At 37.6% G+C, this 24,915-nt stretch overlaps 1 protein-coding gene and 32 non-coding genes across 33 annotated transcripts; 1 reads left to right on the forward strand and 32 right to left on the reverse strand.

Moving 5' to 3' along the window:
* Positions 1-819: 819 nt before the first annotated feature.
* On the reverse strand, positions 820-892 carry Trnar-acg. The gene has a single exon. It is a non-coding gene; the product is annotated as a tRNA-Arg (tRNA).
* A 451-nt stretch (positions 893-1,343) lies between these two features.
* Positions 1,344-1,416, reverse strand: Trnar-acg. The gene has a single exon. It is a non-coding gene; the product is annotated as a tRNA-Arg (tRNA).
* A 451-nt stretch (positions 1,417-1,867) lies between these two features.
* On the reverse strand, positions 1,868-1,940 carry Trnar-acg. The gene has a single exon. It is a non-coding gene; the product is annotated as a tRNA-Arg (tRNA).
* A 452-nt stretch (positions 1,941-2,392) lies between these two features.
* Trnar-acg lies at positions 2,393-2,465 on the reverse strand. Its single transcript has one exon. It is a non-coding gene; the product is annotated as a tRNA-Arg (tRNA).
* A 453-nt stretch (positions 2,466-2,918) lies between these two features.
* Positions 2,919-2,991, reverse strand: Trnar-acg. The gene has a single exon. It is a non-coding gene; the product is annotated as a tRNA-Arg (tRNA).
* Positions 2,992-3,443: 452 nt separating this feature from the next.
* On the reverse strand, positions 3,444-3,516 carry Trnar-acg. The gene has a single exon. It is a non-coding gene; the product is annotated as a tRNA-Arg (tRNA).
* A 453-nt stretch (positions 3,517-3,969) lies between these two features.
* Trnar-acg lies at positions 3,970-4,042 on the reverse strand. Its single transcript has one exon. It is a non-coding gene; the product is annotated as a tRNA-Arg (tRNA).
* Positions 4,043-4,495: 453 nt separating this feature from the next.
* Positions 4,496-4,568, reverse strand: Trnar-acg. The gene has a single exon. It is a non-coding gene; the product is annotated as a tRNA-Arg (tRNA).
* Positions 4,569-5,020: 452 nt separating this feature from the next.
* On the reverse strand, positions 5,021-5,093 carry Trnar-acg. Its single transcript has one exon. It is a non-coding gene; the product is annotated as a tRNA-Arg (tRNA).
* A 453-nt stretch (positions 5,094-5,546) lies between these two features.
* On the reverse strand, positions 5,547-5,619 carry Trnar-acg. The gene has a single exon. It is a non-coding gene; the product is annotated as a tRNA-Arg (tRNA).
* A 451-nt stretch (positions 5,620-6,070) lies between these two features.
* Positions 6,071-6,143, reverse strand: Trnar-acg. The gene has a single exon. It is a non-coding gene; the product is annotated as a tRNA-Arg (tRNA).
* Positions 6,144-6,594: 451 nt separating this feature from the next.
* On the reverse strand, positions 6,595-6,667 carry Trnar-acg. Its single transcript has one exon. It is a non-coding gene; the product is annotated as a tRNA-Arg (tRNA).
* A 452-nt stretch (positions 6,668-7,119) lies between these two features.
* Trnar-acg lies at positions 7,120-7,192 on the reverse strand. Its single transcript has one exon. It is a non-coding gene; the product is annotated as a tRNA-Arg (tRNA).
* A 452-nt stretch (positions 7,193-7,644) lies between these two features.
* Positions 7,645-7,717, reverse strand: Trnar-acg. Its single transcript has one exon. It is a non-coding gene; the product is annotated as a tRNA-Arg (tRNA).
* A 450-nt stretch (positions 7,718-8,167) lies between these two features.
* Positions 8,168-8,240, reverse strand: Trnar-acg. Its single transcript has one exon. It is a non-coding gene; the product is annotated as a tRNA-Arg (tRNA).
* A 451-nt stretch (positions 8,241-8,691) lies between these two features.
* On the reverse strand, positions 8,692-8,764 carry Trnar-acg. Its single transcript has one exon. It is a non-coding gene; the product is annotated as a tRNA-Arg (tRNA).
* Positions 8,765-9,216: 452 nt separating this feature from the next.
* On the reverse strand, positions 9,217-9,289 carry Trnar-acg. The gene has a single exon. It is a non-coding gene; the product is annotated as a tRNA-Arg (tRNA).
* Positions 9,290-9,741: 452 nt separating this feature from the next.
* Positions 9,742-9,814, reverse strand: Trnar-acg. Its single transcript has one exon. It is a non-coding gene; the product is annotated as a tRNA-Arg (tRNA).
* A 451-nt stretch (positions 9,815-10,265) lies between these two features.
* On the reverse strand, positions 10,266-10,338 carry Trnar-acg. Its single transcript has one exon. It is a non-coding gene; the product is annotated as a tRNA-Arg (tRNA).
* A 1,060-nt stretch (positions 10,339-11,398) lies between these two features.
* Positions 11,399-11,471, reverse strand: Trnar-acg. Its single transcript has one exon. It is a non-coding gene; the product is annotated as a tRNA-Arg (tRNA).
* Positions 11,472-11,922: 451 nt separating this feature from the next.
* Trnar-acg lies at positions 11,923-11,995 on the reverse strand. Its single transcript has one exon. It is a non-coding gene; the product is annotated as a tRNA-Arg (tRNA).
* A 453-nt stretch (positions 11,996-12,448) lies between these two features.
* Trnar-acg lies at positions 12,449-12,521 on the reverse strand. The gene has a single exon. It is a non-coding gene; the product is annotated as a tRNA-Arg (tRNA).
* Positions 12,522-12,972: 451 nt separating this feature from the next.
* Positions 12,973-13,045, reverse strand: Trnar-acg. Its single transcript has one exon. It is a non-coding gene; the product is annotated as a tRNA-Arg (tRNA).
* A 1,060-nt stretch (positions 13,046-14,105) lies between these two features.
* On the reverse strand, positions 14,106-14,178 carry Trnar-acg. The gene has a single exon. It is a non-coding gene; the product is annotated as a tRNA-Arg (tRNA).
* Positions 14,179-14,629: 451 nt separating this feature from the next.
* On the reverse strand, positions 14,630-14,702 carry Trnar-acg. The gene has a single exon. It is a non-coding gene; the product is annotated as a tRNA-Arg (tRNA).
* Positions 14,703-15,155: 453 nt separating this feature from the next.
* Positions 15,156-15,228, reverse strand: Trnar-acg. The gene has a single exon. It is a non-coding gene; the product is annotated as a tRNA-Arg (tRNA).
* Positions 15,229-15,679: 451 nt separating this feature from the next.
* Trnar-acg lies at positions 15,680-15,752 on the reverse strand. Its single transcript has one exon. It is a non-coding gene; the product is annotated as a tRNA-Arg (tRNA).
* A 451-nt stretch (positions 15,753-16,203) lies between these two features.
* On the reverse strand, positions 16,204-16,276 carry Trnar-acg. The gene has a single exon. It is a non-coding gene; the product is annotated as a tRNA-Arg (tRNA).
* A 453-nt stretch (positions 16,277-16,729) lies between these two features.
* Trnar-acg lies at positions 16,730-16,802 on the reverse strand. Its single transcript has one exon. It is a non-coding gene; the product is annotated as a tRNA-Arg (tRNA).
* A 451-nt stretch (positions 16,803-17,253) lies between these two features.
* On the reverse strand, positions 17,254-17,326 carry Trnar-acg. Its single transcript has one exon. It is a non-coding gene; the product is annotated as a tRNA-Arg (tRNA).
* A 452-nt stretch (positions 17,327-17,778) lies between these two features.
* Trnar-acg lies at positions 17,779-17,851 on the reverse strand. Its single transcript has one exon. It is a non-coding gene; the product is annotated as a tRNA-Arg (tRNA).
* Positions 17,852-18,603: 752 nt separating this feature from the next.
* LOC124342347 (mRNA-capping enzyme-like) lies at positions 18,604-23,914 on the forward strand. Its single transcript, XM_046795317.1, has 7 exons — positions 18,604-18,721; positions 19,067-19,613; positions 19,678-19,725; positions 20,757-20,879; positions 20,936-21,033; positions 23,454-23,643; positions 23,716-23,914. The coding sequence occupies exons 1-7, from the start codon at positions 18,633-18,635 to the stop codon at positions 23,731-23,733; spliced, it is 1,113 nt and encodes a 370-aa protein (XP_046651273.1). The 5' UTR covers positions 18,604-18,632; the 3' UTR covers positions 23,734-23,914.
* A 904-nt stretch (positions 23,915-24,818) lies between these two features.
* Positions 24,819-24,891, reverse strand: Trnar-acg. Its single transcript has one exon. It is a non-coding gene; the product is annotated as a tRNA-Arg (tRNA).
* Between the last annotated feature and the right edge of the window lie 24 nt (positions 24,892-24,915).

A 24,915-nucleotide genomic window follows, 5' to 3' on the forward strand; every position in this document is an offset into this window, starting at 1 on the left:
GAAGAGACTGCGATTGAAATGGAGATGTTTTGTAATGAGGAAGAGTTAAATGCTTCAAATATTGATGATGCGTTTACAAACCAAAGTCTTGCATACATTGCTGGATATTGTGTTGTGAAAATGGAACGTCAATTTGATTGCAACATGTGCAGAAAAGCACTATATGACTCTACTGAGGACCCTTTGGATAAAGATGCAGCGAACATTAAAAAATTAAGAAAGAACAGATTGATGTGTATACCTTCGAACTCTGTGTACAAAATTGTACTTGCATGCGAGTCTGTCTTCCAAATGATGCTGTCACAAGGATTAAAATCTTCTCCATGTGATGTTATTGCAATGTCAACCCAGAAAGTACTTACAATTATTGATGTTAATGCCATGTTTCCTAGTCTTCATTTGCCAGCACATTCAGAAAAATGTAAAGTCAAAAACCTGGTCAAATCTGTCGCTTTGAGGTTTCTTAAAGTAAGATGTTTATCCTATATCAAAGTATTCAACCAAAATGTATCGCAAGAAACTTCTAACCGCAACCAGTTAACTAAGCTGATATTATACAACAACCTGTAAACCAAATTGTGTTAAAAACTCTTATTTCAATATCGAACTGCACCGTGTTAACATTCCAGTTTTAAGTTGGGGAAACGAGATGACAGAAAAACTCGTCTGCTAATGATGAAGGGAGGGCATTAGCCGCTAGATGGCGCGCGGAAAAGTGTCATGGCCGCTTTAACACGGCAGTGTCGCATCTCCTTATCTCTGATGGAACCCATAAACGATTCGTTTAGATTCTTAAGCTTACATTTTCCACAATTCGTATGAACGTGCCAGGGATCGAACCTGGAATCTCCTGCTCCGTAGGCAGGCGCCTTATCCATTGGGCCACATGTCCTGTAATCCACTTAATTTTTGTCCTTAAACATTTCCATACCTAATTTCTCCGGATCCGAGGGATGAATTTTTGGGAATGAAACTTTAAACTCGATGGGCTCTATGGACTGTGGAACACATTCATCCTTTTTTGTTCTTAATTTTTCCATCTCGTGATCCTCTAACAAATCTGGAAAATGTTGTTTGATTGCCAGGTTGTTTAGCAATATGTATACGACTATATTAATTTTAAGCACAGAGTTCCATCCACGACGGATCCACATCAACGTGTGAAACAAGATAAAACGTTCTTATTACTAAATTAAAAGTTAGAAAAGAAAATACGTTTTGCTCTTAACTGGGATGTTATTTCGAATACTTTTATTTCTTGTATTTCTGTTTAAATATTCAATCCTATGGAACCCATAAACGATTCGTTTAGATTCTTAAGCTTACATTTTCCACAATTCGTATGAACGTGCCAGGGATCGAACCTGGAATCTCCTGCTCCGTAGGCAGGCGCCTTATCCATTGGGCCACACGTCCTGTAATCCACTTAATTTTTGTCCTTAAAAATTTCCATACCTAATTTCTCCGGATCCGAGGGATGAATTTTTGGGAATGAAACTTTAAACTCGATGGGCTCTATGGACTGTGGAACACATTCATCCTTTTTTGTTCTTAATTTTTCCATCTCGTGATCCTCTAACAAATCTGGAAAACGTTGTTTGATTGCCAGGTTGTTTAGCAATATGTATACGACTATATTAATTTTAAGCACAGAGTTCCATCCACGACGGATCCACATCAACGTGTGAAACAAGATAAAACGTTCTTATTACTAAATTAAAAGTTAGAAAAGAAAATACGTTTTGCTCTTAACTGGGATGTTATTTCGAATACTTTTATTTCTTGTATTTCTGTTTAAATATTCAATCCTATGGAACCCATAAACGATTCGTTTAGATTCTTAAGCTTACATTTTCCACAATTCGTATGAACGTGCCAGGGATCGAACCTGGAATCTCCTGCTCCGTAGGCAGGCGCCTTATCCATTGGGCCACACGTCCTGTAATCCACTTAATTTTTGTCCTTAAAAATTTCCATACCTAATTTCTCCGGATCCGAGGGATGAATTTTTGGGAATGAAACTTTAAACTCGATGGGCTCTATGGACTGTGGAACACATTCATCCTTTTTTGTTCTTAATTTTTCCATCTCGTGATCCTCTAACAAATCTGGAAAACGTTGTTTGATTGCCAGGTTGTTTAGCAATATGTATACGACTATATTAATTTTAAGCACAGAGTTCCATCCACGACGGATCCACATCAACGTGTGAAACAAGATAAAACGTTCTTATTACTAAATTAAAAGTTAGAAAAGAAAAATACGCCTTTCTCTTAATTGGGATTTTATTTAGAATACTTTTATTTCTTGTATTTCTGTTTAATTATTCAATCCTATGGAACCCATAAACGATTCGTTTAGATTCTTAAGCTTACATTTTCCACAATTCGTATGAACGTGCCAGGGATCGAACCTGGAATCTCCTGCTCCGTAGGCAGGCGCCTTATCCATTGGGCCACACGTCCTGTAATCCACTAAATTTTTGTCCTTAAAAATTTCCATACCTAATTTCTCCGGATCCGAGGGATGAATTTTTGGGAATGAAACTTTAAGCTCGATGGGCTCTATGGACTGTGGAACACATTCATCCTTTTTTGTTCTTAATTTTTCCATCTCGTGATCCTCTAACAAATCTGGAAAACGTTGTTTGATTGCCAGGTATTGTTTAGCAATATGTATACGACTATATTAATTTCAAGCACAGAGTTCCATCCACGACGGATCCACATCAACGTGTGAAACAAGATAAAACGTTCTTATTACTAAATTAAAAGTTAGAAAAGAAAATACGTTTTGCTCTTAACTGGGATGTTATTTCGAATACTTTTATTTCTCTTATTTCTGTTTAATTATTCAATCCTATGGAACCCATAAACGATTCCTTTAGATTCTTAAGCTTACATTTTCCACAATTCGTATGAACGTGCCAGGGATCGAACCTGGAATCTCCTGCTCCGTAGGCAGGCGCCTTATCCATTGGGCCACACGTCCTGTATTCCACTTAATTTTTGTCCTTAAAAATTTCCATACCTAATTTCTCCGGATCCGAGGGATGAATTTTTGGGAATGAAACTTTAAACTCGATGGGCTCTATGGACTGTGGAACACATTCATCCTTTTTTGTTCTTAATTTTTCCATCTCGTGATCCTCTAACAAATCTGGAAAACGTTGTTTGATTGCCAGGTTGTTTAGCAATATGTATACGACTATATTAATTTTAAGCACAGAGTTCCATCCACGACGGATCCACATCAACGTGTGAAACAAGATAAAACGTTCTTATTACTAAATTAAAAGTTAGAAAAGAAAAATACGCTTTTCTCTTAATTGGGATTTTATTTCGAATACTTTTATTTCTTGTATTTCTGTTTAATTATTCAATCCTATGGAACCCATAAACGATTCGTTTAGATTCTTAAGCTTACATTTTCCACAATTCGTATGAACGTGCCAGGGATCGAACCTGGAATCTCCTGCTCCGTAGGCAGGCGCTTTATCCATTGGGCCACACGTCCTGCAATCCACTAAATTTTTGTCCTTAAAAATTTCCATACCTAATTTCTCCGGATCCGAGGGATGAATTTTTGGGAATGAAACTTTAAGCTCGATGGGCTCTATGGACTGTGGAACACATTCATCCTTTTTTGTTCTTAATTTTTCCATCTCGTGATCCTCTAACAAATCTGGAAAACGTTGTTTGATTGCCAGGTATTGTTTAGCAATATGTATACGACTATATTAATTTCAAGCACAGAGTTCCATCCACGACGGATCCACATCAACGTGTGAAACAAGATAAAACGTTCTTATTACTAAATTAAAAGTTAGAAAAGAAAATACGTTTTGCTCTTAACTGGAATGTTATTTCGAATACTTTTATTTCTTGTATTTCTGTTTAATTATTCAATCCTATGGAACCCATAAACGATTCGTTTAGATTCTTAAGCTTACATTTTCCACAATTCGTATGAACGTGCCAGGGATCGAACCTGGAATCTCCTACTCCGTAGGCAGGCGCCTTATCCATTGGGCCACACGTCCTATAATCCACTTAATTTTTGTCCTTAAAAATTTCCATACCTAATTTCTCCGGATCCGAGGGATGAATTTTTGGGAATGAAACTTTAAGCTCGATGGGCTCTATGGACTGTGGAACACATTCATCCTTTTTTGTTCTTAATTTTTCCATCTCGTGATCCTCTAACAAATCTGGAAAACGTTGTTTGATTGCCAGGTATTGTTTAGCAATATGTATACGACTATATTAATTTCAAGCACACAGTTCCATCCACGACGGATCCACATCAACGTGTGAAACAAGATAAAACGTTCTTATTACTAAATTAAAAGTTAGAAAAGAAAATACGTTTTGCTCTTAACTGGGATGTTATTTCGAATACTTTTATTTCTCTTATTTCTGTTTAATTATTGAATCCTATGGAACCCATAAACGATTCCTTTAGATTCTTAAGCTTACATTTTCCACAATTCGTATGAACGTGCCAGGGATCGAACCTGGAATCTCCTGCTCCGTAGGCAGGCGCCTTATCCATTGGGCCACACGTCCTGTAATCCACTTAATTTTTGTCCTTAAAAATTTCCATACCTAATTTCTCCGGATCCGAGGGATGAATTTTTGGGAATGAAACTTTAAACTCGATGGGCTCTATGGACTGTGGAACACATTCATCCTTTTTTGTTCTTAATTTTTCCATCTCGTGATCCTCTAACAAATCTGGAAAACGTTGTTTGATTGCCAGGTTGTTTAGCAATATGTATACGACTATATTAATTTTAAGCACAGAGTTCCATCCACGACGGATCCACATCAACGTGTGAAACAAGATAAAACGTTCTTATTACTAAATTAAAAGTTAGAAAAGAAAAATACGCTTTTCTCTTAATTGGGATTTTATTTTGAATACTTTTATTTCTTGTATTTCTGTTTAATTATTCAATCCTATGGAACCCATAAACGATTCGTTTAGATTCTTAAGCTTACATTTTCCACAATTCGTATGAACGTGCCAGGGATCGAACCTGGAATCTCCTGCTCCGTAGGCAGGCGCTTTATCCATTGGGCCACACGTCCTGTAATCCACTAAATTTTTGTCCTTAAAAATTTCCATACCTAATTTCTCCGGATCCGAGGGATGAATTTTTGGGAATGAAACTTTAAGCTCGATGGGCTCTATGGACTGTGGAACACATTCATCCTTTTTTGTTCTTAATTTTTCCATCTCGTGATCCTCTAACAAATCTGGAAAACGTTGTTTGATTGCCAGGTATTGTTTAGCAATATGTATACGACTATATTAATTTCAAGCACAGAGTTCCATCCACGACGGATCCACATCAACGTGTGAAACAAGATAAAACGTTCTTATTACTAAATTAAAAGTTAGAAAAGAAAATATGTTTTGCTCTTAACTGGAATGTTATTTCGAATACTTTTATTTTTTGTATTTCTGTTTAATTATTCAATCCTATGGAACCCATAAACGATTCGTTTAGATTCTTAAGCTTACATTTTCCACAATTCGTATGAACGTGCCAGGGATCGAACCTGGAATCTCCTGCTCCGTAGGCAGGCGCCTTATCCATTGGGCCACACGTCCTGTAATCCACTTAATTTTTGTCCTTAAAAATTTCCATACCTAATTTCTCCGGATCCGAGGGATGAATTTTTGGGAATGAAACTTTAAACTCGATGGGCTCTATGGACTGTGGAACACATTCATCCTTTTTTGTTCTTAATTTTTCCATCTCGTGATCCTCTAACAAATCTGGAAAATGTTGTTTGATTGCCAGGTTGTTTAGCAATATGTATAAGACTATATTAATTTTAAGCACAGAGTTCCATCCACGACGGATCCACATCAACGTGTGAAACAAGATAAAACGTTCTTATTACTAAATTAAAAGTTAGAAAAGAAAATACGTTTTGCTCTTAACTGGGATGTTATTTCGAATACTTTTATTTCTTGTATTTCTGTTTAATTATTCAATCCTATGGAACCCATAAACGATTCGTTTAGATTCTTAAGCTTACATTTTCCACAATTCGTATGAACGTGCCAGGGATCCAACCTGGAATCTCCTGCTCCGTAGGCAGGCGCCTTATCCATTGGGCCACACGTCCTGTAATCCACTTAATTTTTGTCCTTAAAAATTTCTATACCTAATTTCTCCGGATCCGAGGGATGAATTTTTGGGAATGAAACTTTAAACTCGATGGGCTCTATGGACTGTGGAACACATTCATCCTTTTTTGTTCTTAATTTTTCCATCTCGTGATCCTCTAACAAATCTGGAAAACGTTGTTTGATTGCCAGGTTGTTTAGCAATATGTATACGACTATATTAATTTTAAGCACAGAGTTCCATCCACGACGGATCCACATCAACGTGTGAAACAAGATAAAACGTTCTTATTACTAAATTAAAAGTTAGAAAAGAAAATACGTTTTGCTCTTAACTTGGATTTTATTTAGAATACTTTTATTTCTTGTATTTCTGTTTAATTATTCAATCCTATGGAACCCATAAACGATTCGTTTAGATTCTTAAGCTTACATTTTCCACAATTCGTATGAACGTGCCAGGGATCGAACCTGGAATCTCCTGCTCCGTAGGCAGGCGCCTTATCCATTGGGCCACACGTCCTGTGATCCACTTAATTTTTGTCCTTAAAAATTTCCATACCTAATTTCTCCGGATCCGAGGGATGAATTTTTGGGAATGAAACTTTAAACTCGATGGGCTCTATGGACTGTGGAACACATTCATCCTTTTTTGTTCTTAATTTTTCCATCTCGTGATCCTCTAACAAATCTGGAAAACGTTGTTTGATTGCCAGGTTGTTTAGCAATATGTATACGACTATATTAATTTTAAGCACAGAGTTCCATCCACGACGGATCCACATCAACGTGTGAAACAAGATAAAACGTTCTTATTACTAAATTAAAAGTTAGAAAAGAAAAATACGCTTTTCTCTTAATTGGGATTTTATTTAGAATACTTTTATTTCTTGTATTTCTGTTTAATTATTCAATCCTATGGAACCCATTAAGGATTCGTTTAGATTCTTAAGCTTACATTTTCCACAATTCGTATGAACGTGCCAGGGATCGAACCTGGAATCTCCTGCTCCGTAGGCAGGCGCCTTATCCATTGGGCCACACGTCCTGCAATCCACTAAATTTTTGTCCTTAAAAATTTCCATACCTAATTTCTCCGGATCCGAGGGATGATTTTTGGGAATGAAACTTTAAGCTCGATGGGCTCTATGGACTGTGGAACACATTCATCCTTTTTTGTTCTTAATTTTTCCATCTCGTGATCCTCTAACAAATCTGGAAAACGTTGTTTGATTGCCAGGTATTGTTTAGCAATATGTATACGACTATATTAATTTCAAGCACAGAGTTCCATCCACGACGGATCCACATCAACGTGTGAAACAAGATAAAACGTTCTTATTACTAAATTAAAAGTAAGAAAAGAAAATATGTTTTGCTCTTAACTGGGATTTTATTTCGAATACTTTTATTTCTTGTATTTCTGTTTAACTATTCAATCCTATGGAACCCATAAACGATTCGTTTAGATTCTTAAGCTTACATTTTCCACAATTCGTATGAACGTGCCAGGGATCGAACCTGGAATCTCCTGCTCCGTAGGCAGGCGCCTTATCCATTGGGCCACACGTCCTGTAATCCACTAAATTTTTGTCCTTAAAAATTTCCATACCTAATTTCTCCGGATCCGAGGGATGAATTTTTGGGAATGAAACTTTAAACTCGATGGGCTCTATGGACTGTGGAACACATTCATCCTTTTTTGTTCTTAATTTTCCATCTCGTGATCCTCTAACAAATCTGGAAAATGTTGTTTGATTGCCAGGTTGTTTAGCAATATGTATACGACTATATTAATTTTAAGCACAGAGTTCCATCCACGACGGATCCACATCAACGTGTGAAACAAGATAAAACGTTCTTATTACTAAATTAAAAGTTAGAAAACAAAATACGTTTTGCTCTTAACTGGGATGTTATTTCGAATACTTTTATTTCTTGTATTTCTGTTTAATTATTCAAACCTATGGAACCCATAAACGATTCGTTTAGATTCTTTAGCTTACATTTGCCACAATTCGTATGAACGTGCCAGGGATCGAACCTGGAATCTCCTGCTCCGTAGGCAGGCGCCTTATCCATTGAGCCACACGTCCTGTAATCTACTTAATTTTTGTCCTTAAAAATTTCCATACCTAATTTCTCCGGATCCAAGGGATGAATTTTTGGGAATGAAACTTTAAACTCGATGGGGTCTATGGACTGTGGAACACATTCATCCTTTTTTGTTTTTAATTTTTCCATCTCGTGATCCTCTAACAAATCTGGAAAACGTTGTTTGATTGCCAGGTTGTTTAGCAATATGTATACGACTATATTAATTTGAGGCACAGAGTTCCATCCACGACGGATCCACATCAACGTGTGAAACAAGATAAAACGTTCTTATTACTAAATTAAAAGTTAGAAAAGAAAATACGTTTTGCTCTTAACTGGGATGTTATTTCGAATACTTTTATTTCTTGTATTTCTGTTTAATTATTCAATCCTATGGAACCCATAAACGATTCGTTTAGATTCTTTAGCTTACATTTTCCACAATTCGTATGAACGTGCCAGGGATCGAACCTGGAATCTCCTGCTCCGTAGGCAGGCGCCTTATCCATTGGGCCACACGTCCTGTAATCCACTTAATTTTTGTCCTTAAAAATTTCCATACCTAATTTCTCCGGATCCGAGGGATGAATTTTTGGGAATGAAACTTTAAACTCGATGGGCTCTATGGACTGTGGAACACATTCATCCTTTTTTGTTCTTAATTTTTCCATCTCGTGATCCTCTAACAAATCTGGAAAACGTTGTTTGATTGCCAGGTTGTTTAGCAATATGTATACGACTATATTAATTTTAAGCACAGAGTTCCATCCACGACGGATCCACATCAACGTGTGAAACAAGATAAAACGTTCTTATTACTAAATTAAAAGTTAGAAAAGAAAAATACGCTTTTCTCTTAATTGGGATTTTATTTAGAATACTTTTATTTCTTGTATTTCTGTTTAATTATTCAATCCTATGGAACCCATTAACGATTCGTTTAGATTCTTAAGCTTACATTTTCCACAATTCGTATGAACGTGCCAGGGATCGAACCTGGAATCTCCTGCTCCGTAGGCAGGCGCCTTATCCATTGGGCCACACGTCCTGCAATCCACTTAATTTTTGTCCTTAAAAATTTCCATACCTAATTTCTCCGGATCCGAGGGATGATTTTTGGGAATGAAACTTTAAGCTCGATGGGCTCTATGGACTGTGGAACACATTCATCCTTTTTTGTTCTTAATTTTTCCATCTCGTGATCCTCTAACAAATCTGGAAAACGTTGTTTGATTGCCAGGTATTGTTTAGCAATATGTATACGACTATATTAATTTCAAGCACAGAGTTCCATCCACGACGGATCCACATCAACGTGTGAAACAAGATAAAACGTTCTTATTACTAAATTAAAAGTAAGAAAAGAAAATACGTTTTGCTCTTAACTGGGATATTATTTCGAATACTTTTATTTCTTGTATTTCTGTTTAACTATTCAATCCTATGGATCCCATAAACGATTCGTTTAGATTCTTAAGCTTACATTTTCCACAATTCGTATGAACGTGCCAGGGATCCAACCTGGAATCTCCTGCTCCGTAGGCAGGCGCCTTATCCATTGAGCCACACGTCCTGTAATCTACTTAATTTTTGTCCTTAAAAATTTCCATACCTAATTTCTCCGGATCCAAGGGATGAATTTTTGGGAATGAAACTTTAAACTCGATGGGGTCTATGGACTGTGGAACACATTCATCCTTTTTTGTTTTTAATTTTTCCATCTCGTGATCCTCTAACAAATCTGGAAAACGTTGTTTGATTGCCAGGTTGTTTAGCAATATGTATACGACTATATTAATTTGAGGCACAGAGTTCCATCCACGACGGATCCACATCAACGTGTGAAACAAGATAAAACGTTCTTATTACTAAATTAAAAGTTAGAAAAGAAAATACGTTTTGCTCTTAACTGGGATGTTATTTCGAATACTTTTATTTCTTGTATTTCTGTTTAATTATTCAATCCTATGGAACCCATTAACGATTCGTTTAGATTCTTAAGCTTACATTTTCCACAATTCGTATGAACGTGCCAGGGATCGAACCTGGAATCTCCTGCTCCGTAGGCAGGCGCCTTATCCATTGGGCCACACGTCCTGTAATCCACTTAATTTTTGTCCTTAAAAATTTCCATACCTAATTTCTCCGGATCCGAGGGATGAATTTTTGGGAATGAAACTTTAAACTCGATGGGCTCTATCGACTGTGGAACACATTCATCCTTTTTTGTTCTTAATTTTTCCATCTCGTGATCCTCTAACAAATCTGGAAAATGCCCTGGTAGCACGCCTCTATCTATAGGATATACGTCGCCCATCTTTTCAGCCGATTGAGATATCTTAACTCGACGTCCATAGGATTGCCTATGTCTATACTTATGTCGCGCTTTAAGACATCCAAATGGGTACGGCTTACAGCCGTCTTCAAAAAACTTAAATTTAAGCAAAAAATAAAAAAGAAACGTTCCTCGATGGGCGCGTAACCACGTTCTGTGTGGTGGTACTCCAGTGCTCTACCCACTATACCACTCTATATTTCCTTTCAACTGTATTTGGTTCAACGGATCTAAATTAATACTAGCAGTTAAAATTATGAAAATTTAAAGTCCTTGTCTTCCTCATCTATCCTGTGGACAGATAATTTGGACATCTCACAGACGTCATGTTACGTCTGTCTGTTAAACGTCTAATTTCTAGACACAAATTGATGTCCGTGATCGTATGAGAAACGTAGATCTATAAGACATCTATACGAAGATAGCATAAGGCCGTAGTAAATTGAGTATCCATGTGATATTCAATTTAGGTTGTAGATAGATCAGATTTGATTTAGACATTAAGACATCTATATGATAGACGATGGATGTAAGTGTGCTACCAGGGTGTTGTTTGATTGCCAGGTTGTTTAGCAATATGTATACGACTATATTATTTTCAAGCACAGAGTTCCATCCACGACGGATCCACATCAACGTGTGAAACAAGATAAAAACGTTCTTATTACTAAATTATAAGTTAGAAAAAAAATACGCTTTGCTCTTAACTGGGATTTTATTTCGAATACTTTTATTTCTTGTATTTCTGTTTAATTATTTAATCCTATGGGACCCATAGACGATTCGTTTAGATTCTTAAGCTTACATTTTCCACAATTCGTATGAACGTGCCAGAGATCGAACCTGGAATCTCCTGCTCCGTAGGCAGGCGCCTTATCCATTGAGCCACACGTCCTGTAATCTACTTAAGTTTTGTCCTTAAAAATTTCCATACCTAATTTCTCCGGATCCGAGGGATGAATTTTTGGGAATGAAACTTTAAACTCGATGGGGTCTATGGACTGTGGAACACATTCATCCTTTTTTGTTTTTAATTTTTCCATCTCGTGATCCTCTAACAAATCTGGAAAACGTTGTTTGATTGCCAGGTTGTTTAGCAATATGTATACGACTATATTAATTTGAGGCACAGAGTTCCATCCACGACGGATCCACATCAACGTGTGAAACAAGATAAAACGTTCTTATTACTAAATTAAAAGTTAGAAAAGAAAATACGTTTTGCTCTTAACTGGGATGTTATTTCGAATACTTTTATTTCTTGTATTTCTGTTTAATTATTCAATCCTATGGAACCCATAAACGATTCGTTTAGATTCTTAAGCTTACATTTTCCACAATTCGTATGAACGTGCCAGGGATCGAACCTGGAATCTCCTGCTCCGTAGGCAGGCGCCTTATCCATTGGGCCACACGTCCTGTAATCCACTTAATTTTTGTCCTTAAAAATTTCCATACCTAATTTCTCCGGATCCGAGGGATGAATTTTTGGGAATGAAACTTTAAACTCGATGGGCTCTATGGACTGTGGAACACATTCATCCTTTTTTGTTCTTAATTTTTCCATCTGGTTATCCTCTAACAAATCTGGAAAACGTTGTTTGATTGCCAGGTATTGTTTAGCAATATGTATACGACTATATTAATTTCAAGCACAGAGTTCCATCCACGACGGATCCACATCAACATGTGAAACAAGATTAAACGTTCTTATTACTAAATTAAAAGTTAGAAAAGAAAATACGTTTTGCTCTTAACTGGGATGTTATTTCGAATACTTTTATTTCTTGTATTTCTGTTTAATTATTCAATCCTATGGAACCCATAAACGATTCGTTTAGATTCTTTCGCTTACATTTGCCACAATTCGTATGAACGTGCCAGGGATCGAACCTGGAATCTCCTGCTCCGTAGGCAGGCGCCTTATACATTGAGCCACACGTCCTGTAATCTACTTAAGTTTTGTCCTTAAAAATTTCCATACCTAATTTCTCCGGATCCAAGGGATGAATTTTTGGGAATGAAACTTTAAACTCGATGGGGTCTATGGACTGTGGAACACATTCATCCTTTTTTGTTTTTAATTTTTCCATCTCGTGATCCTCTAACAAATCTGGAAAACGTTGTTTGATTGCCAGGTTGTTTAGCAATATGTATACGACTATATTAATTTGAGGCACAGAGTTCCATCCACGACGGATCCACATCAACGTGTGAAACAAGATAAAACGTTCTTATTACTAAATTAAAAGTTAGAAAAGAAAATACGTTTTGCTCTTAACTGGGATGTTATTTCGAATACTTTTATTTCTTGTATTTCTGTTTAATTATTCAATCCTATGGAACCCATTAACGATTCGTTTAGATTCTTAAGCTTACATTTTCCACAATTCGTATGAACGTGCCAGGGATCGAACCTGGAATCTCCTGCTCCGTAGGCAGGCGCCTTATCCATTGGGCCACACGTCCTGTAATCCACTTAATTTTTGTCCTTAAAAATTTCCATACCTAATTTCTCCGGATCCGAGGGATGAATTTTTGGGAATGAAACTTTAAACTCGATGGGCTCTATCGACTGTGGAACACATTCATCCTTTTTTGTTCTTAATTTTTCCATCTCGTGATCCTCTAACAAATCTGGAAAATGCCCTGGTAGCACGCCTCTATCTATAGGATATACGTCGCCCATCTTTTCAGCCGATTGAGATATCTTAACTCGACGTCCATAGGATTGCCTATGTCTATACTTATGTCGCGCTTTAAGACATCCAAATGGGTACGGCTTACAGCCGTCTTCAAAAAACTTAAATTTAAGCAAAAAATAAAAAAGAAACGTTCCTCGATGGGCGCGTAACCACGTTCTGTGTGGTGGTACTCCAGTGCTCTACCCACTATACCACTCTATATTTCCTTTCAACTGTATTTGGTTCAACGGATCTAAATTAATACTAGCAGTTAAAATTATGAAAATTTAAAGTCCTTGTCTTCCTCATCTATCCTGTGGACAGATAATTTGGACATCTCACAGACGTCATGTTACGTCTGTCTGTTAAACGTCTAATTTCTAGACACAAATTGATGTCCGTGATCGTATGAGAAACGTAGATCTATAAGACATCTATACGAAGATAGCATAAGGCCGTAGTAAATTGAGTATCCATGTGATATTCAATTTAGGTTGTAGATAGATCAGATTTGATTTAGACATTAAGACATCTATATGATAGACGATGGATGTAAGTGTGCTACCAGGGTGTTGTTTGATTGCCAGGTTGTTTAGCAATATGTATACGACTATATTATTTTCAAGCACAGAGTTCCATCCACGACGGATCCACATCAACGTGTGAAACAAGATAAAAACGTTCTTATTACTAAATTATAAGTTAGAAAAAAAATACGCTTTGCTCTTAACTGGGATTTTATTTCGAATACTTTTATTTCTTGTATTTCTGTTTAATTATTTAATCCTATGGGACCCATAGACGATTCGTTTAGATTCTTAAGCTTACATTTTCCACAATTCGTATGAACGTGCCAGAGATCGAACCTGGAATCTCCTGCTCCGTAGGCAGGCGCCTTATCCATTGAGCCACACGTCCTGTAATCTACTTAAGTTTTGTCCTTAAAAATTTCCATACCTAATTTCTCCGGATCCGAGGGATGAATTTTTGGGAATGAAACTTTAAACTCGATGGGGTCTATGGACTGTGGAACACATTCATCCTTTTTTGTTTTTAATTTTTCCATCTCGTGATCCTCTAACAAATCTGGAAAACGTTGTTTGATTGCCAGGTTGTTTAGCAATATGTATACGACTATATTAATTTGAGGCACAGAGTTCCATCCACGACGGATCCACATCAACGTGTGAAACAAGATAAAACGTTCTTATTACTAAATTAAAAGTTAGAAAAGAAAATACGTTTTGCTCTTAACTGGGATGTTATTTCGAATACTTTTATTTCTTGTATTTCTGTTTAATTATTCAATCCTATGGAACCCATAAACGATTCGTTTAGATTCTTAAGCTTACATTTTCCACAATTCGTATGAACGTGCCAGGGATCGAACTTGGAATCTCCTGCTCCGTAGGCAGGCGCCTTATCCATTGGGCCACACGTCCTGTAATCCACTTAATTTTTGTCCTTAAAAATTTCCATACCTAATTTCTCCGGATCCGAGGGATGAATTTTTGGGAATGAAACTTTAAACTCGATGGGCTCTATGGACTGTGGAACACATTCATCCTTTTTTGTTCTTAATTTTTCCATCTGGTTATCCTCTAACAAATCTGGAAAACGTTGTTTGATTGCCAGGTATTGTTTAGCAATATGTATACGACTATATTAATTTCAAGCACAGAGTTCCATCCACGACGGATCCACATCAACATGTGAAACAAGATTAAACGTTCTTATTACTAAATTAAAAGTTAGAAAAGAAAATACGTTTTGCTCTTAACTGGGATGTTATTTCGAATACTTTTATTTCTTGTATTTCTGTTTAATTATTCAATCCTATGGAACCCATAAACGATTCGTTTAGATTCTTTCGCTTACATTTGCCACAATTCGTATGAACGTGCCAGGGATCGAACCTGGAATCTCCTGCTCCGTAGGCAGGCGCCTTATCCATTGAGCCACACGTCCTGTAATCTACTTAAGTTTTGTCCTTAAAAATTTCCATACCTAATTTCTCCGGATCCAAGGGATGAATTTTTGGGAATGAAACTTTAAACTCGATGGGTTCTATGGACTGTGGAACACATTCATCCTTTTTTGTTTTTAATTTTTCCATCTCGTGATCCTCTAACAAATCTGGAAAACGTTGTTTGATTGCCAGGTTGTTTAGCAATATGTATACGACTATATTAATTTGAGGCACAGAGTTCCATCCACGACGGATCCACATCAACGTGTGAAACAAGATAAAACGTTCTTATTACTAAATTAAAAGTTAGAAAAGAAAATACGTTTTGCTCTTAACTGGGATGTTATTTCGAATACTTTTATTTCTTGTATTTCTGTTTAATTATTCAATCCTATGGAACCCATTAACGATTCGTTTAGATTCTTAAGCTTACATTTGCCACAATTCGTATGAACGTGCCAGGGATCGAACCTGGAATCTCCTGCTCCGTAGGCAGGCGCCTTATCCATTGAGCCACACGTCCTGTAATCTACTTAAGTTTTGTCCTTAAAAATTTCCATACCTAATTTCTCCGGATCCGAGGGATGAATTTTTGGGAATGAAACTTTAAACTCGATGGGGTCTATGGACTGTGGAACACATTCATCCTTTTTTGTTTTTAATTTTTCCATCTCGTGATCCTCTAACAAATCTGGAAAACGTTGTTTGATTGCCAGGTTGTTTAGCAATATGTATACGACTATATTAATTTGAGGCACAGAGTTCCATCCACGACGGATCCACATCAACGTGTGAAACAAGATAAAACGTTCTTATTACTAAATTAAAAGTTAGAAAAGAAAATACGTTTTGCTCTTAACTGGGATGTTATTTCGAATACTTTTATTTCTTGTATTTCTGTTTAATTATTCAATCCTATGGAACCCATAAACGATTCGTTTAGATTCTTAAACTTACATTTTCCACAATTCGTATGAACGTGCCAGGGATCGAACCTGGAATCTCCTGCTCCGTAGACAGGCGCCTTATCCATTGGGCCACACGTCCTGTAATCCACTTAATTTTTGTCCTTAAAAATTTCCATACCTAATTTCTCCGGATCCGAGGGATGAATTTTTGGGAATGAAACTTTAAACTCGATGGGCTCTATGGACTGTGGAACACATTCATCCTTTTTTGTTCTTAATTTTTCCATCTGGTTATCCTCTAACAAATCTGGAAAACGTTGTTTGATTGCCAGGTATTGTTTAGCAATATGTATACGACTATATTAATTTCAAGCACAGAGTTCCATCCACGACGGATCCACATCAACATGTGAAACAAGATTAAACGTTCTTATTACTAAATTAAAAGTTAGAAAAGAAAATACGTTTTGCTCTTAACTGGGATGTTATTTCGAATACTTTTATTTCTTGTATTTCTGTTTAATTATTCAATCCTATGGAACCCATAAACGATTCGTTTAGATTCTTTCGCTTACATTTGCCACAATTCGTATGAACGTGCCAGGGATCGAACCTGGAATCTCCTGCTCCGTAGGCAGGCGCCTTATCCATTGAGCCACACGTCCTGTAATCTACTTAAGTTTTGTCCTTAAAAATTTCCATACCTAATTTCTCCGGATCCAAGGGATGAATTTTTGGGAATGAAACTTTAAACTCGATGGGTTCTATGGACTGTGGAACACATTCATCCTTTTTTGTTTTTAATTTTTCCATCTCGTGATCCTCTAACAAATCTGGAAAACGTTGTTTGATTGCCAGGTTGTTTAGCAATATGTATACGACTATATTAATTTGAGGCACAGAGTTCCATCCACGACGGATCCACATCAACGTGTGAAACAAGATAAAACGTTCTTATTACTAAATTAAAAGTTAGAAAAGAAAATACGTTTTGCTCTTAACTGGGATGTTATTTCGAATACTTTTATTTCTTGTATTTCTGTTTAATTATTCAATCCTATGGAACCCATAAACGATTCGTTTAGATTCTTAAGCTTACATTTTCCACAATTCGTATGAACGTGCCAGGGATCGAACCTGGAATCTCCTGCTCCGTAGGCAGGCGCCTTATCCATTGGGCCACACGTCCTGTATTCCACTTAATTTTTGTCCTTCAAAAATTTCCATACCTAATTTCTCCGGATCCGAGGGATGAATTTTTGGGAATGAAACTTTAAACTCGATGGGCTCTATGGACTGTGGAACACATTCATCCTTTTTTTTTCTTAATTTTTCCATCTCGTGATCCTCTAACAAATCTGGAAAATGTTGTTTATTGCCAGGTTGTTTAGCAATATGTATACGACTATATTAATTTCAAGCACAGAGTTCCATCCACGACGGATCCACATCAACGTGTGAAACAAGATAAAACGTTCTTATTAGTAAATTAAAAGTTAGAAAAGAAAAATACGCTTTGCTCTAAACTGGGATTTTATTTCGAATACTTTTATTTCTTGTATTTCTGTTTTATTATTCAATCCTATGGAACCCATTAAGGATTCGTTTAGATTCTTAAGCTTACATTTTCCACAATTCGTATGAACGTGCCAGGGATCGAACCTGGAATCTCCTGCTCCGTAGGCAGGCGCCTTATCCATTGGGCCACACGTCCTGAAAATGTAATATTTTCAGGTTGATTTATTGGTAGGATAGTTTGATAATACATAACTGTTTGGAGAAATAGTAATCGATGCATTATGCACTTGTGATTTGTTAAATTGTGTCTAGCAACCGAACACCGACCACTATGCAAATATGGCAACCACATATGTCCCGGCAGAAATGTTCTATTCTTGATAAACAGTCATCCACACTCCACAGCTCAGTTCCTTGGCTTGGTTGATCATTGATGATACGATTGATTATTCCTGAAACACTTTTTTAAAAAAATTCTACTGGCATCATATTTTTCGGGATGACCTATGACGAATGGAGCTCGACAGTTCGTACACGTGATGGAAAATGCTAAAATTGTATCCAAGCAGTCCATGATCCAAGATGCGTGTGGAGGAGGGAGTCTTGGAAAACAACGAGACCGCCGCCAGTATTTTCTTAATGGGGTAACTTCTACCGCTAAAATTCTTTGTTTGTAATTGGATGCATTTCATATACAAAAATGTATCGAGCTCAAAAAGCCGTCAAAACATGGGCGTTTTTGCCTTTCGGGTGCAATAACTCGACACATTTTGTTTTTGCCTGGCCCTCGGCTCCATCGCTATAAGGCCTTTCTTATTAGAGAGCATGATCGTTGTCGCCACTTGATCGTCGACATATTATCCGGAGGGTATTTATTACGCTTACAGATGGAAGGCGTATCAAAATTCGTTGTGTGAGAGTGACGGCAGTTTGAGTTGAGTCGTCCCGTTGGTGACAACTGACAAGCATTTTCGAAGATGGATTGGAGAAGCAGATCAGCTGAGAATCCCACTCGAGTCAATTTCTCTCGTTATGGGAGTGAAAGAGGTCATCAGTCATCACAAAAGTGAGTTTTGATTGAAAACAAGGATTCTTTTTATTATTTTATACGGGATAATGTAAAAGTTATCGACTGGCCAATAAAGTGCTTAGTAAATTAAATTTCAGTTTGATACGTAGTTGATATATTATAAGATATTAGAACAGCCTAAAGTGAACATCGGTGTGAGGCAGCTTTCTTTGTGAAACTGTGACACTAAACTCGAGCTCCAAAAAGATAATGCATGCTGGCATTGTTATATTGAGATGGTTTTAAACGATATTTGCTAATGACTAGAATGTGTTTGAATAATGTAGTTAAGTCGATAGTTAAAACACTAACAAATAATGACTCACAACTTTTTGAATGCAGCAAAGCATGTAGGTCTAATAAGCCTACATTCACTCGCATCAATCCTGGCACCAAATTGTTGGATAACGAAGACGTTGAGGGGGTACATCTGGTGACTGATTTTGACCTGGTTCGTGACATTCAAGTGCTTTTGGGAAGATTCACCAAAGGACCGACGAATATTTTCCCTGCAATGTGGTCCGTCTCCTTGTCTATGAAAAACGTCAACCGGCTTGCATCGGGGCCTTATGTGGTGGGACCCAAACCATCCGGACCGCGATTCATGATTTACATTGATCATTCCGGGGATAATTTCCTGGAGAATATGACGCAACACATTTTTCGTGTCGACGAAGATCACGCCATTAAGATAGAAACGTCTGACGGGAGACCAATAACAGACACTGTTCTCGATGGAATAATTACAAGCGAAAAATCAATTGATGATGCCAGTTGTAATGGAAAAGAGGCTACCAGGAAATTGACATTTGTAATTCTGGACGCAATTAGATGCAACGGAAAAGACCTGACTGGTCTCAATATCCTTGAACGACTTGCCTTTGTCAGGGTAAGCAATATTAAATTGTTTGTAACTTAGGTTCTTGATTACGTTTTGATTTTGATGCTGATAGGATGAGATCATGATATCAAGGACGCATGTTTGCGTGAAAGAGAAGGAAGTACAGTCCCCTCCATAAGTATGGGATCACCCCGCGCAGTTCCATAAGGCGGCGTGTATTTTTCATATGGGTTTTTCGGTTGGCAAAAATCGAAAAAATGACATAAATTCATTAAACTTGGGATTTATGTCATTTTACGTCTATTCTATTGTCTGAATTTTTTTCAGATTTTTTCCCTAATTTTTTATGCCTAGAAAAGTGGCGCATAAAGTATCGGATCACTCCGACGCCGTCCGTGTTGTCTTATGGCGCAAATGGGCTTTTCATATTGCTTTTTATGTATTTAATTTTTAAGAAGGAATTTTTATATTCAAACCCTTTTTACATTTCCCTTATATAAATTAACTGTAAGATTTCCATTATGATCGGAACCTCTTCCGAATTTTCCCAGATTTATTAATTTCCCGAGTTGCTAAAATAAGAGACTACAGAAGAGTTCATTTAGGGTTTGCAACCTATCGTCTGGCGTAGGCCGGAAAATTAGTGTCGTTTCTATACACCACTGGCGCTTTGCTTCCTTTTTCACTTAAGGGGCGTATAGAAACGACACTAATTTTCCGGCCTACGCCAGCTGATAGAGGTGGTAAACCGTAAATGAAGTCTTCTGCAGTCTCTTATTTCAGAAACTCGGGAAACGAATAAATCTGGGAAAATTCGAAAAAAATTCATATCATCATGAAAAACTGAAAGTAAATTTATGAAAGGGTATTGTATACACGGTTTGAAAATAAAAATTCTTTCTAGAAAATTAAATATATAAAAAGCAATATGAAAAGCCCATTTGCGCCATAAGACAACACGGACGGCGTCGGAGTGATCCGATACTTTGTGCGCCACTTTTCTAGGCATAAAAAATTAGGGAAAAAATCTGAAAAAAATTCAGACAATAGAATAGACGTAAAATGACATAAATCCCAAGTTTGGTGAATTTATGTCATTTTTTCGATTTTTGCCAACCGAAAAACCCACTTGAAAAATACACGCCGCCTTATGGAACGGCGCGGGGTGATCCCATACTTATGGAGGGGACTGTATTTGATTTGGATATTGTCAAATACGAGGAAGCGTATCAGACTGAAAATTACTTCTCTGATGAATTCATCAATGATTACAAATATCCATTCCGTTCTCTAGTCTTTATTCCACGACAAAAGGTGAAACATTCACTTCATTTTTGCCTTCAATTTAATTATATTTTCTGTCATCAAAGGGTTACAAATCGGAAATCAATTACGACGTCTTTAAATGGCTGGAAAATGATGTCCACAAATGTTGTTTTCGGCTTAAAGTTCCAAAAGGAGTTGAAGAGTAAATCAAACAACCGATTTATTTTATGTCGAACCAGTGAAATACAATTTGGTGTCTAAAATGTCATGTTTTCTTTCAAACTCGAACGCAATTTTACTTCGAACACGACGAACTCAAACCAGTTAAATACAATTTGGTGTCTAAAATGTAATGTTTTCTTTCAAACTCGAACGCAATTTTACTTCGAACACGTCGAACTCAAACCAGTTAAATACAATTTGGTGTTTAAAATGTCATTTTTTCTTTCAAACTCGAACGCAATTTTACTTCGAGCTTGAACTCAATTTTATGTCGAACTCAAACACGACTACTTCGAATACTCGTCGAACGCAGTTTCACATCGAATTCGAACACCTCGAACGCAATTTTTCTGTCGAACTCGAACGATACATCAGAACTGAACCGAGATCATCACTTTTTCGAAACAGTTAATCGCCGAACTCTTCACTTGAACCTTTTTCGAACCCAATATTATAATGTTGCATTTAAACAATAACGTACAGATTCGTTCGAAATTTTTATGTTGAATTTGAACGTTATTAACCAAATTTGTTTTAACAAACTTGAAAGCAATTTTGTTTGTCGAACTCGAATAACTCGAATTCAATGTTATGTCGAACTCGAATACGGTCGAACACCATTTCGGACTCATCCGAAACGGCTACACCGTAGCTCCTCGTATCTACACACTATTATGTTGAACTTATTCGCAATATTGTGTTGAACTCGAACGTTATTTTCGTTTTTTCGAACTCGAAACATCGAACGCGATTTATGTCGAACTCGACCACCTTAACCATGATTAAAATTTCGATCTCAAACGCAATGAAACAATGTGGAACTCGGACACCTTTATCGGTTCGAACTCAAACATAGACTGAATCTGCTTAAATCGATAACCAATTTTTACCCCGTGACTGTTAATAGCCGCTAACTCGCTCCTCTGATATACGTGTCGACTTCCGTAAGCATTTGTATGCAACCAACTTCGATCTACCAATTAATATCGTGTGCAATATCTTTACAATCGCTCGCGGGTGGGACTACCCTTTACCAGCAGACCTGCTAGTAAAGGGGAATAAGGCTGATGGATAGACCGGATTATCGTTTCCGCCCACCGATTGTCATTTTCAGACTCTGTCACGACGAAATTACTTGTGTTTTCCGACTCGTCAGTCGCATTCGTAGCAGCCGCCTTCCCACCCATGCACAATTAAACGGCAGTGTTCATATTAATTTCGTGATTTTATTTGGTCGTTTAGCAACAGTCGGACCAACGGTAACTCCACGGCAGATTCCAGTTGCCCCTTGGCGGCTGTAAGGGGCTTGCGTTCGTCGCCGATACTTATTACTGAAGTAGCTTCACTCACATCCCTATTGCTTCCGTCGAATACTCGAATCCCAAATCAACTTTCAGATCGTCGTTTAGCAGTTGCACTTTGATGACCGGTCGTGGGTTCCTTTGTGCGCACAAGAAGAGACAAGATTCTTGCTCACTCGGCACTTGACGATTGCCCGGCTGATGAGTGAACCCGTGTTGTATTTTCGAAGGAGTTTCGTCCTAAGTCCCGCTTGATTAGGCCTACTGGCCTTCGTGACACACTATCGGTTTTCATGTTTCCTAAATCGTCGATCATAATATTGAAGCTGTTTCGGTGTTTCGACAAGTACTCTACTATGCTGGTTTCCGTATCGGCAGTAATCTTCGACAATCATCAAAAGCTCACCTGTAAAGTGCATTCAAATCTCGTTTAACATGGATAACATTTTGGTGGTTTGCCATTCTTATCTTCTAGTGCAGGCTCCCAGCAAGTTTACTACATTTAGATGCGATATCCCAGATGAATGAGAATTCTCCATTCACTGACGAGTGATTCCATTGCGGCAACATTTATTTGGGAGCGAGCCATTTTGACGGCCATGGTTTTGACAGTTGCACTACTGATGCCTTTAATCCCATATTCATGTGTGGTGAACCCACTTCTGGTCTCGATTCTTAACGACACGAAACACGTTCAGGTCTTATAAATATTGCGTCAACTGAAAAGAGGGTGTTGTGTATCCGATTCATCAACAGCTTTCGGAAGTGTTTGGCTGTTTGCCTTATTCGACCGAATTCCTTCGATGGCCGAAGCAGCCGTCCTGGGCATCCTTAATTTAACTTTGAATCAAAGCAAGCTAATAACAACCGCGCCATCGCTGGCGCTGGCCGGGACTGTGGCGCACCGGCGCCAAAGGTAAAAAAGAGGGGTAAAATCTGGCAACGGTGGGGGGTGCAGACGACGTAACGGGGGACGATGGGAAAAAGGATCGTGGAGACGGAGAGAAATTCAGCGGCGAACAAGGAGATTTCAGGGTGCAATGGTGGTGTATCACATGGTCTATACATTTCTCTATTCTTCCTTCGTTTATTCTTTCAGCCCAAAAGTAGCTGAGCTTCATATATTAGGCCCTTATCGCTCTGAAATCAAATACGACACGATTAAACTGACAGAGGAAATTAAAACGTTTGATGAATGTATCATTGATTGCCGCTACTTTGAACACCAATGGATTTCATCACGCAGCGCCATGACCGCAATCGCCCCAATGGAAGGCGCGCAATTATGGGTAAACCGAACATTTTACAATTGACGTCAGACTAAAATTTTTACTTTCCTTCTGGATTTTTATTGCTATTAGGGAAAATGGAAGCGCTAGAAAATGCTGTTTCTCGTGATCATCTCCTGGCTACTCTAGAAAATTCTATATAGGTTTGGAATAAAATTTGTTTTTCCTTCGGTTTGTCTATTATAGCTGTGTGTTCATGGTTTAATCAAGTTCATCCACGGTTATTATGTAAAAAAAAAATATCATTAGAAATACACTAATAATAAGTTGAGCTAGTTAATGTGTCTTTTTTTTCTAGAAAATACATTGTAATGTTCTGAATAATAAATGTGCGATAGTAATTCAATCCAAATTATCTTTAAGATGGTTAAATGACCGTGCCAGGGATCGAACCTGGAATCTCCTGCTCCGTAGGCAGGCGCCTTATCCATGGGGCCGACCACTGAAAAAGTCTTTAAATTTTATTCTTATCCTGGACCCTGGCAGCTACAGTGTAGTTAGATTTTCGACTGGCCAATAAAGTGTCCAGAGAATTTCAGTCAAAATTTTCAAATATTTAAATAGCTTGCTTTCAATGAGTAAATGGTTTTTGAGTCAATAGCTTTCTTTGCACAATGTCGTAGGTCATATCCTAAAAGATAGCCGTAATGTTTCTCGTCCTGTTTCTCTTGACAACCGTCAATTGCGATAGTTGGAACATGCCCAAATGGCCAAATGATTCAGAATGATTCATTGTTTCTCAATAGTTGACGAGTTTACCGACACTCAAAATATTATCTAAAAGTCGACAAATAACGACTCACAGCTTTTGTAATGCAGCCAAACATCTAGACCAACATTCACATAGATCTATATCTTATGGCACAAAATTTATGTTTAACGAAGACGTTGAAGGGGTACAACATATTGTGAAACACTTTAACCTGGTTCGTGTTTTGTCGCGCGTTTGCGTACGCGTTTTGGAATATTCGAAAATGATCAGTAAGTTTTATTTTTTCCTGTAATGTGGGTTGATAAGTAAAATAACGTCATAGGCCTCGTAGCTTTGCTCTCAAACTTGCTGGATATGCCGATTTTCTAGTGATCCCCTGTACTCTTTTCTTAAGAAATCCACTTGCGCTTCTTCTCGTAAAATAGATATCGACGCCGAGTGACCGAATTTTCTATCAAGAAGTTGAACGTGCCAGGGATCGAATCTGGAATCTCCTGCTCCGTAGGCAGGCACCTTATCCATTGGGCCACACGTCCGTTGACAAGACATGCTCATTCGGT

The sequence above is a fragment of the Daphnia pulicaria genome, chromosome 6 (genome assembly GCF_021234035.1).
Source record: "Daphnia pulicaria isolate SC F1-1A chromosome 6, SC_F0-13Bv2, whole genome shotgun sequence".
Lineage (NCBI taxonomy): Eukaryota > Metazoa > Arthropoda > Branchiopoda > Diplostraca > Daphniidae > Daphnia > Daphnia pulicaria.